General features: G+C 34.1%; 1 protein-coding gene across 1 annotated transcript; it reads right to left on the bottom strand.

Moving 5' to 3' along the window:
- Positions 1–668: 668 nt before the first annotated feature.
- Positions 669–3,582, bottom strand: LOC147411190 (uncharacterized). The gene has a single exon (XM_086445754.1). The coding sequence runs from the start codon at positions 3,431–3,433 to the stop codon at positions 845–847; it is 2,589 nt and encodes an 862-aa protein (XP_086301880.1). The 5' UTR covers positions 3,434–3,582; the 3' UTR covers positions 669–844.
- Positions 3,583–12,293: the final 8,711 nt, after the last annotated feature.

Here is a 12,293-nt window from a genome sequence, read left to right as displayed (position 1 = left end):
AAAATATGCGAGTAATTTTAACACTATTCATGAACTATTGCACCCCAAGGAATGTGCTTTTTCTTGCAATAACTAAACAATGAGACAAACAGAAAATGAAAACCTTTTTAAACATAGCTTTCTCCTTCATGCTCAGTTGCATAATTATGATTCATGAGTTGACTGATTAGGAAAAAAACATTGACACAGTAAAGAAGTCCATAACTATAACAATAAGCATGGCTCAAAATATCTAACATTGAATGTTTTGGAATTTATTGGACTGTTTTAGTTGAGACTATCGATTTTTCTCTTAATTAAAAAACATTGCATCAAGACGAGATTTTAAACCTTCACAGTGGGTTTGTTATAATCCAAAGAAATCTTTAGCCACCAATAAATTTGTGAGAGATACCAGCTACAAAGTTGATTAGTTCTGTTTTGAAGAAATCCTCACAAATATAAATGTGAGTTTGGGAGAGAGAATATGTTGCATATAACTTCAATTTCAGGTTCTCATTGTGGTATAAAGCATTATTGGTAATCATTGCAATCAGAAACATATTTGCAGATAAACAGAAGCCCCTTACAATGAAACTACTTTGAAATTCTTCAAATAGGCATCGCCATATAAAAATAAAAAAGGAAATCAAGAATAAGTGTGTTTAGTGTCTTGTGTCATTGCCAAATGGTGCCAAAACATATATTAGAATAGAACACATAATTTGCTGTCACAATCAACAGGGGAGACTAAGTTAATAAAATCAGAAAACTACAATGACTGTGCTTTCTAAAGACAATAATATTTAAACAAAAGATCTTATCTTGTGTGCAGTCCTGTCTATACCTCCCTAGGAATGCATGCTCAAGCTTCTAACACCTTACGCTTTGCAAATATTTCTTTAAAAGTTCTGAAGTCCTCCTCTAACTCCATTAACCTTTTACCCATCAGATTGACATTATTTAGATATTCTTCTAACCTGCTAAACCAACCAAGTTCGAAGTCCTTGAACTTTTCTTCAACTATGCAACGCAGCACCTTCTCTTCTTCCTCTCGCTCCAACCGCTGTTTTTCCAATTCCACGGTGCTAAGAACAATACCACCTGGCCCACCAACATCCTTGTAAAGTGGCTCCTCTGGCTGTGGAAACCGTTCTCTATACTCGGCGAAAGCCCGTCGAGTTTCCTTCAAAGCCTTCCGATAACCTTCTAATAGATTGTTCATGACAAGAAGTTCATGATCAAGTTTATAAATCTGCATTTCTCTTTTCTGCACTTCGCACCTGGTTTTTTGCAGGTTTTCAATAATATTATTCCGCTGCTGCAGCTCAGAGAGTAAAATCTCTTGATTCACTTGGGCATTAATGTACGTTTGCTCTTTTTCCGCGTAGATCATTCTAGCTTTTCCCATCCAATTACTCATTTGTTCGAAGCACGAGTCTAAGTCTGACGATTTATGGTCCCAAGGTCCATCACTCCTCATTCTCTTGTTATGGTGATCGTTGAGGGAGTGAAGACCACCATCATCCTCACTAAGCTCTCTCTTGCAAGCATTACCAAACATAGAAGAACTACCAGGAATCATTTGTGAGTCAACCCTAGATTGAAGAAATTCCCCAGAATAATGACCATGGTGGAGGTGCATGGGTGGAGGGCTATAAGGAATGTTCGTAGTTTCCATTTCTTGAAGAAGGTCAGTAGAAGCTAACCTATCCATATTAGGACATTTCGAAGAAAAAATGTGCTGTTCTTCCTCCTCGTCCTCTTCTTCTTCTTCTTTTATACTGTGTTGACTGTCTGAACCCTCAACTTCATTTAGATTACAACGCTGCAAGCAATGCTGATTGATGTTGCTCTTTCCATCCAAAAGCCATTGTACCGAACCTCCAGGTTCTTCCTTGCATTCTTCGAAATCCATAACATCCTCCTCCCTAACTTCTTGTTGATTGCTCTCATTCTTGTCCTGCCCAAGACTCAATACAATCAGTTGGTTATCCGAATCATCCTCTCCTTGGAAATCCGCCAAACTCTTCATCTTCAAATCAACAGTGTTTTCTTCTTCCTCCATAGGGACCACCACCCTAGTTTCTTCTCCGAAGAGATCACCACGTTGAGACTTCATCAAGTACTGCAAATGAGAAGCATAATAACAAGACCGTAATTGCGGTGCTTGTAACAGTTCCTTCTCCACCATAAACCATATCAAGCCAGGCCAATCAACCTTATGTGGTTGCCCCTCTTTGATAAACCGAGTCCACGTCAAAACCTCATTTGGCATCATCCATGTATCCTCGTGAAGAAGAATCCAATTCGATACAAAATCACAGATAAACGAAATTGATTCCTCAGATAACACTTCAGAATCCATATCCAACGTCTCTAGTGAAATGATGGTTTTATCTTTCTTCACAGGGAGTTTAAGAGCTCGAGCGAGATCAGCTCGATTGACCATGATCCGACAATCATTTACATTGCTAGATCGTAAACTAGGGTTATAAGTCGCTATTAGAAGAGCGAGAAGATCACTACGGATCTCTCGATCGAACTCGAGGTGAGCAAATTCCCATAACCCTAGACGCTTGAAGAGCTTCTCATGTTTGGAGACATCTAGGGTTTTGCTGGGAACAAAAGGGATGGGTCGCAGATTCTCTTTTATTAGCTGAAGTTTCTTCTCTAGAGCAGCTCTTTGTCTTGGATTCAAGGGTTTCTTCCTCTTGGTGCCTTTTCTAGAGACATTAGGGACAGTAGGAGGGTTTTCATGAACAGGAGGAAAGAGATCCATACCTTCTGGTTCTTCTAGTTCATGTTGTTGGTGTGGTTGATTATCTAAGTTGAGGAGATCGCAATCTTGGTCGAGATCATAAGCTTGGTTTTGAGGTTGTTGAGATTTCTCTTCTTCTTCTTCTTCTTCTTCGATCAATTGGGGGCTTAGAGCCTGAAAATCTTCAGGGATTGAATTAGGGTTCTCAATCTGCAAATCGCCTTCTTCTTCTATCGTTCTAGGGTTCGGAAACAGCAACTCTTCTTCTTCTTCTTCTTTTACTTCTTCGATTGTTACGAGATTCTGAATCTGCAGCTCTTTCTCTTCGACGATCCCTTTAGGGTTTTGAATCTGCAACTCTTCTTCTTCGACGATCGCTTTAGGGTTTTGAATCTGCAACTCTTCTTCTTCGACGATAATTTTAGGGTCTTGAATCTGCAACTCTTCTTCTTCAACGATCGTTATAGGGTTTTGATTCTGCAACTCTTCTTCTTCCACGATCGTTTTAGGGTCTTGAATTTGCAACTCTTCTTCTTCCACGATCGTTTTAGGGTCTTGAATCTGCACCTCTTCTTCTTCCACGATCGTTTTAGGGTCTTGAATCTGCAGCTCTTCTTCTTCCACGATCGCTTTAGGGTTTTGTAATTGCGACTCTTCCTCCTCTTCCAACGTTTCGGGGTTTTGGATCAGCATCTCTTCGTCTTCTTCTTCAATTATTTTAGGGTTTTCGACTGAGAATCCAACCGTGGTCAATCAGGGGCGAGTTACTTTTTCTGAGCTTCTTCTTGCTAATGTTGCTATCTACTCCCATCAGAGAGAGAGACCAATCAGCATCAGGAGATGAGACTTTTTTTTTTTCCTTTCTTTCTAAAATCAGATGTAAATGGTGGGACCAACTATTAATGGGCCCTATCATATACTAATCAGAGGATCATAGCCATTCATTTCTTTTTTTCTCGATGATCTAATTCTAGACGGAATTTAGGGTATGTTTGATTGCACATGTGTGGAAAATCAATTTCCATGAAAAATGATATTTTCAAGTGTTTGATTGCACATGAAAATAAAATTTTATTTTCCACCAAAATAAAAAAAATCCATCAATATCCACCTAAAATTATCATCTCCAATTCTTTCACACTCATATTTTCTTCTTCCCTACCATCACCACCATCACTTTCCATGTAATCAAATATATCCTAAGAGTATATTTGATTGCACATGAAAATGAAAATTCATTTTCCACCCCAATCAAAAAGTCCACCAAAATATGAATTTCACTTTCCCATCCATATAGGTGGGAAAGTGAAATCCACCCATATTTTTCATTATCAATTCTTCCCCACTTATATCTTCTTCTTCCCTACCACCACTACCACAAACACCACCATCACACTAACCTCGTCATTGTCACCATCGCCATCATTCGTCCATCTCCTGCCACCTTCTCTCTCTCTCTCTCTCTCACATTCGTCTCCATCACCACGTTCTCCCCTCATCTTCCTCACTTACTTCCGCCGTCACTACCATCACCACCACCATGTTCTCCATTTTTCTTCCTCACTTACCCACGTTGCCACCATTGTCGTCGTTGCCGCCGTCACCACCGCCACATCCTCCCCCCTCCCTCTTCCTCCTCATCTTCTTCTTCCTCTCCCCCTCCTCTCATCTTCTTCATCCTTCTCCTTCTCTCCTTCTTCTTTTTCTTTTTTTCTCATATTTTTTTCATGATTTTATCAAAATAAAATCAAACAATGGAATTTGATTTTCCAACCCTACCTATTTTCCACCACTATTTTTTCATGGATTTCAAATTCCATGGAAAGTCATTTTCCATGCAATCAAACATACTATTAGATCATTTTGAAAAGGTCTAGACTTATTTTGGACCCACCATTTTTGCACCCACCTCAAGACATTTTGCGGTTAAAATGTTAAATTAGATGTATAAAAAAGTGGGTGCACCGATCATAAAGGTAGGTGTGCAAATAGAATGACCTAACAGCACAAGCATCTCTATCTAGGAATGTCGATGGTTACCATGGTTTTAAAACTCGTTTTGATGTCTCGTCTCATCCATAAACAAGACTGAGTCGTCTCAGATGAGCTTTCCGATATGTTTAAGTCGTTTCGTTCAATAATGAGAAAAATAAATCATGATTTTAAATCTCGTCTGATACGTTTGACTTATCTATCTACCTCGTTGGTGGACGATATCAAAACATATCGAACGAGGCGTCTCGATCTCGAATGAGATTTAAAACCTTGATGGTTATCCATCTAACGAAACTAAAAACCACAGTTCTATTTCTTTTTTTATTGAAATCAATTAGAGTCGGATTTAAAATTTAATAGAACCATTATATTCTATCCGACGAATATCCACGATTACTCATAATCAACTTATTTATCATTTCTTTTATATAACATAGATGATTGAATCTGACTAGCCTTTCTAAGTTGGTAAGAATTTCACCCTTAGTAAGGTCCTAAGGCTCAACTTGTTGCATCCAAAACCATGATCTCATGCTTCAAACGGTAAAAGAAAAAATTCTATGAACTTTCAAAATAAAATATTAAAAAAAGAGTTATTTTTCATAGTTTAATTTCAATTTTAAATTTGGGAGTTAGGTGGAAGTTCGATAGACGTCCATTTTCAAAAACTTAGATCAAGTCCAAAAGATTTGTTTTTTAATCTGATTTTTTTCCTTTAGGTCTAAATGATCATGATCTTGATCCAAAACAAGATCAAGATCTAGATCTTGATCCAAAACAAGATCAAGATCTAGATCTTGATCATGATTCAAAAATAAGATGATCATGATCTAGATCTTAATCATGATCATGATCCAAAAATAAGATGATGATCATCATGATCTTGGTCATGATCATCATGAGCTTGGTTTTGATCTCGATCTAGATCTTGATATTGATCTTGATCTTGATTAAAATCTTGATCGTGATCTCAATCTAGATCAACATCAAGATTAAAAATTTAATAAAATGATCTAGATCATGATCATTGTATTTAAGATCACTAAAATTAATAAGTGAAATAAGTATATAAATATTGTATTTATATAAAAAAAATTATTGTAATAAATGATAGCTAATGATGGACGTATTATTGGAGGTTCAATTACAAATGTTGTTGTAACTAATCGATAAGATTATATCTCGAGTGATATTTGGATGTGACATGTTAAAAATTTTATTTAAAAATTAATAATGCAAATTGGTTTGAATTATATAATTATCTAATAATTAATTTTATAATTATATAGATTGATTATGAATACCTTTTATGATTACGATATCATTCACAATTTTTTAGAGATTGCGACATCAATGATCCACGAAAGGTCTTTGCTACTACTACTGGTTTTGAACATTACTAGTGCATATGGTGGTTACATCATGATTCATGTCTTTGTTATGTATTAGCTGAGAGATTTTAGCCACAGACTTTCATGTTCTACTTTTCACTTGGAGAGATAGCCATCACATTAGAGGACACTTTGCATTGTCTAGAATTGAAAATCGATTGGTACCATGTTATAGTGTCGCGTACGATGAGAGAAGAGTATCACAGTCTTATCTATAAGTGTCTTGGAGTTCTACTTCCTGTTAATGGAAGCTTTCCTTGCAATTTTATTAGCCTTACATGGCTACGTAATACATTTGAGAGATTGCCACATAGACAAATGTCTGTTAGATGAGATAAAATTTAATTTTTTGTTATTATCAATATATATATAAGGAGCGGTTCAAGGGCCATATGTAAAAACATATGAATAAACAATGGTTTTTCAAAATATGGGTTAGAGGTTTTGGATTGAGCTGATTTTTTTCGAGGATGATCACTATGATGAGAAGATTATCCTCACAAAAAATTAGCTCAATCAGAAACTTCTAAATCCATCAAAAGTAATTTACAAATTATTGACAAAAAATCGACGGTCTACATTCTAAATTACTTTTAATGGGGTTAGAAGTTTCAGATTGGACTAATTTTTTTTTTTTTTGGATGATCTTCCCATCATAGAGATCATCCTCACAAAAAATCAGCTCGATTCGAAACTTCTAACCTATATTTTGAAAATTTATTAATGTTACATTGTTTTTACATATGTTTTCTCATATGTTCCTTGAACCTGACCCATATATATATATGTTATTTATTAATATTTTACTTTATATTATGTATATCAGTATACTCATGTATATCTATTGGCACTGTGTGGAGTCACATTATTTCCAGATGCATTGGGTAAGACTGTTGATAATAGTTTAGTTCATTTATTTAGAAATCTATTTGTTACATTTTATTATGCTCAAGATGTTGTCATTCTTGCATTTTTGTATTATTCTTTTAATAAATTTGTAATGAATAAAGGGAAGTGGCAATCAAGACTTATGAGATGTACTACGTTATTACCAGTATGGGTACACGAACGATTATCAATAGGTAGGGTCATACTTACGAGTGACAATCTTCCATTCATTCGAACATGTAGATGGATGACAAATAATATGACATATATTGGTGATCTGTATCATAGTGTATTATCATACTAGATCGAACTGAATTTTCTTTTTTCCCTCTATAATAAATACAAACATTTTTAATTTATATGTTTAATTAAAATGTTATTATAATATTTTCTCTTATTTATTTATTTTTTCTTTTTTAGATTGTATGGATCCATATTTTCATATTGTAGATGAAGATATGGAGATTGTGCGTGTAATCCGTAATCTGAGCCTGCATCGATTTTGTGTAGTGTTTTTACACATTGTATTGTATCATCCCGTAGATCGATGCATGCGACAATTTGATTTACAACAGCTTATCCCGAGTCATGTCCAACAGTAGGCTATAGTGGGGAGGAAATGAATAATACAACCTACAATGGTAGGCTATAAGGGTAGGATGAGTCGGGTAAACGGATATTATAATACTTACCAATAAATCTTAAAAAATTATTAAATTTTTCATAAGTCTCTTGTCAAATAAAGAAAATTTACACGTCCCAACCATGCTTCACTCCAAAACTTTAATGTTTCTAGAGCAACTCTAGCCTTACTAACTTTGTAAGATTTCAAATCTTACTAAGCATCGTTAAGCTCACCTAGTGGCATGCAAAAATGTGATCCGATGAATTGATACTACAGGATGTAGAGGACAAAATTCTATGAACTTAAAGAAAAAGTAAAACTTTAAAGGTATTATTTTTCACCATTAAAGTTTGGGAATTCGGTGGGAATTCAATAGCCGTCCATTTTTAAAACTTAGATCAAGCCCAAAAAAAGATTTTATTGATTTTTATTTTTATGAGTTTATCCTAGAAATCTAGAGGATTATGGTGTTGGATTTCCAATTGGTAATCCAATTTAGCTTAAGGACCCTTAGTAAGATTTTGGATTTGAAATCTTACTAAGTAAGTAAGGAAAATATTTCTCATGTCTCTACCTGGATATGTATTGGATAAATGTCTTCATCTTCTGATTCTTAATTTATAAGGGGAAACAGTGAAAAAAAGGATTATTTATACTCTATTAAGCTTTAAAAGCACAAAACGGATTTTAATTTCTGAAATTCTATCAAACTTCAGTTTTTATGTGTAAATATATATTCATCTTCGTATTCCCAAAAATCCAGACATTATTCTCGCTGAGATGATATAAAAATTGGGTTTTATTTAAGTCTTTATTTGATAAGGGGTTTATAAATAATTTTATTATTTTTGAAGGTTTATTGGTAAATATTAAAATGTTTTAACGTGTATCAAAAGTGTAAAACAGCTAAATCCCAGTTCTTTATGTCCCATTCGAAGTCGTATTAGTATTCACTTATATAAATGTCTCAAACTATAAAGTACAAAATTCATTTCCACGTCTCCAACTCACCTGAAATCATTTTACTCATAAGTGCGTCTTTTTTCCATATTTCATTTTCCAATTTTGCCATTCAGAGCTTGAACCATTTTTCGTCTTGGAATAACAACGAACGCTGGTTTTTTTCCAACTTTTTATTTATTTAGTTTTTTCTTTGCAACCCAGGTGAACGTTGCCCACAAGTTGATTATGTGTGACCTAAGTCCACAGATTCATATATAATCTATAAATGTGATTTGCTGTTTATATGTAGCTTGTGCAAATGCACATGCATTATAAGTCTGCAACTTGGGTTGGCAAGCCTAGGCTCAACCCAATTGATGGGGGAACCTGGGCCGAGTTATGTAGAACAAGAGATGTGCATGGGTTAAGATAACTCAATCTGACATTAATTAGGGTTGAGGGTTTGGAAACCAATTAAGCTCAACGCTTGAGCTCAAGCTCAATCCATGTTGAAAAGCTCAAGCTTAGGTTGAGCTTGGGTTAATGAGCTTAGATTCAATGTTCAGGCTGCCTTATTAGCTCGAGTTGAGGACTTTGCCACTTGAGTTAAGCTTAGGTCTGCCCTCAAGTCAATCCGGGCAAGTTGCAATCCTAATGCATTACAACAACAAAAAAAAAAAAAAAACTAGGGTTTAGGTAAGATTAAAAAATTTCATGATTTTATATATGTATTATATATAATATATTTTAAATAATTATTTTTAATGATTTTATGTAATAGTTATAATTAAATAAATTGCAACTGTATTTTCATACCATTAATTAGGATAGTTTTGGATTTGCATCAAACCCTCATCTCTTTGTAATATTGAAGATTAAAAGAGTAATTTTATAATTTCAACAAATTTACTATTATGGAAATATTGCATTTTCATTTATTTTGTTACCAAAAAGATCCTAATAATTACAAAGTTTAAATGCGTTATGGATGCATTTGTGGGATTTGAAATTTTGGTGTTATATTTTATTTTTTCCCAATAAGTGAGAAGGTTAATGGGTTAATACTTAGTTGGTGAAGATGGATTTTGAATATAGGACATATCAACAGACATGATGATTTTAACCAACTTAGCAAAATGGTCCAATTTGCAAATGTTCATAGTATAAATTTTCCTAGGATGATTTCTCCTTAGAACACTCCTAGGAAAATTCTTCATATGATCCAAATCATATATTTGAGGCTATAAGTCAGTTTGTATTAATTTGAATTTTATTTTTTTGGTTTGTAAGCAAGATTTAAAACAACAACCTCAAAGTTTCTTTACAATGTGTCATACCAACTAAGCTATGGGTCTAAGCTCAGCATCGGTCTTCTCTCTTACTGAGATACCTTATAAATTTATTTTAAGAGTCATGTTGGAGTGACCTCAAGTTTGTACCTCATATCGCATGTCCTGACATGAAGGTGTATAGGAACCATAGATGCTTTTTCATTTGTATCTCGATGAAAAGCATCTATGATTTCTTTACACTTTCATGTTAGGATGTGTGATGAGGGGAACAATCTTGAGACCACTTTAGCATTATTTTTATTTTAATCTATTTAAGCTTATCTCACACCATGTTTTCAACCTTAGCTTTTTTACGAAAAAATGAATTTTTTTTTAATTTTTTTATATATCTAAAATTCCATTGTTCTTTACCACCCCAAACATCATATCTTTAAGGTTGAATATGAAAAAAAAGTGTTGAGGATTATTGGTTTTGAAAAGGAAAAGAAAAGGGAAAGAAAAGAATGAGTGTGTTCATGTACTTGATGGGAATAATTGGGCCAAGGGTCATTACACATCGAAGGAGCCGAACTCAACGATTCGGTTCTTGATGTGGTGTGGAAGGAGGCCGAGGACTATGTATGTCTTCAAGGTAATGTAACATTGTTTTCAAGTTAAACTTGTGGTAATGTAAAATTGTTTTTAACTTACATTTGTGATTTTTTTTTTTTTTTTGTCTGGATCCAACTATAAATCCTTGGTTTAGTGGTTTATATTAATTTTCTTCGTAGGTGACATTTTCTTTAGTATTATTTTTTATTTAATCCTTGATTTAGTGGTTTACATTTTTGAGGTCACTTCAGTATTATTCTTTTAGATTTAATGCTTATGATCACATATTACATGTTGTACTGAAAATCCAAGAATTTGGTAGTTACCTTGGGTTGTCTAGATTTCTATCATGATTTTGATGTTAGAATATATTTTACAATTTTATTTTTTGGTTGTGTTTAAAATTGGTGAAGGTTTACAAGTGGCAACTCTCTAGGTAGAGGAATTGGTTCTGGCATGGGGACTTTACTGATCTCAAAGATCAGGGAAGATTACCTTGACCGTATGATGCTTACGTGTTTTGTGAGTTGCTTCAAAAGTCCGTTTTTTTCACTTGAGTTTTGAAGATTAAAATAAATATAATCTTAAGGTTGGGGAGCAAGTAAATTTTTTTAATATTTTTTTTTAAAGTTTATATTATATAGAATCCGATTGAAGAATAGGGTAAGATTTTTTTTTTATCGAAGATGTTGAAAGTGACATGTTTTAACTTAGGAGAAGAAAATCAATAGTTTATTTGATCGAAGGGAATTCGTATTCTAATGGAATATGAATTCCATGAGAAAATGGTCATTGGAAAGTGAATTCCACCATTTGATTGCACTTAGAAAAATATCATGATCAGGAGAGTTGGATTTTAACATAATTTCAAAACTCATACTGGAAATTTGATTGAGTTGACTTCATTCAATAGGATTTTGTCGTGAATCAATCCCCTCCCCCCCCCCTCATACTTGAAATTTGGTTGAGTTGACTTCACTCAATAGGATTTGTCGTGATTCAACCCCCTCCTAAAAATAAAACTTGATGGATAAGTTGGACTTGAACCCAAGACCTCAAAAGTTATTTTGCAAAATGTCAAACCAACTGAGTCATGTGTTTGTAGATGAGTCATGTGTTTGTAGATGTTTTTTAGTTGATTTACCTTAAACAACTCAAACCTTCTTGATGATGGGCTCTCTTCCTCCATGTACACGTAGGGGTACCGCGAGCGATTGTTTGCTCACATCCCAACACCTATTTGATGTGTGGCACTGATGACGTAAGTGATAAGAGAGAAATTTCTCTCTCCTGCCTACACATACACTGCCAAAACATCTTAATTTTTAGATTTCAAATCTTAAAAAGTATCATGTGATCCACATGGATTATCATATTGGCAATCGAACACCGTAGGCTTCAAGATTTCATGAAAAAGCTCACGATAAAAAAAAAATTGAAAACAAAAAGTAACGTTTTTTGAACTTGATCAATAGTGTTGAAAATGGAAGGCTAACGAGCACCCAAATTTAAAATTAAAATACAACAGTGAAAAATAACATATATTTTTTTAATGAAATTCATAGAATTTCATCCGTTACAACATTATTGTATTGGATCATGTTTTTGAATGCCACAAGGTGATTTTATCAAGAAATTTACTATGACCATGAGAGAGAAGAATTCTCCTATTATCGCTTATCTCATCAGCGCCAGATGTCAAAATGGTGTTGGATTGTGATTGACATTTGTTAGAGTTCTTTCCCAATTTGAACTCTACCATAACATCACAGCTGGTTCTGCTATGCTATTCTGACCCATAGTTAGTAATTCTTCAAATAATTTGCAAA

This window comes from Akebia trifoliata, chromosome 1 (genome assembly GCF_017979445.1).
Source record: "Akebia trifoliata isolate Shusen 1 chromosome 1, ASM1797944v1, whole genome shotgun sequence".
Lineage (NCBI taxonomy): Eukaryota > Viridiplantae > Streptophyta > Magnoliopsida > Ranunculales > Lardizabalaceae > Akebia > Akebia trifoliata.
This window is presented reverse-complemented; position numbering and strand designations above follow the sequence as displayed.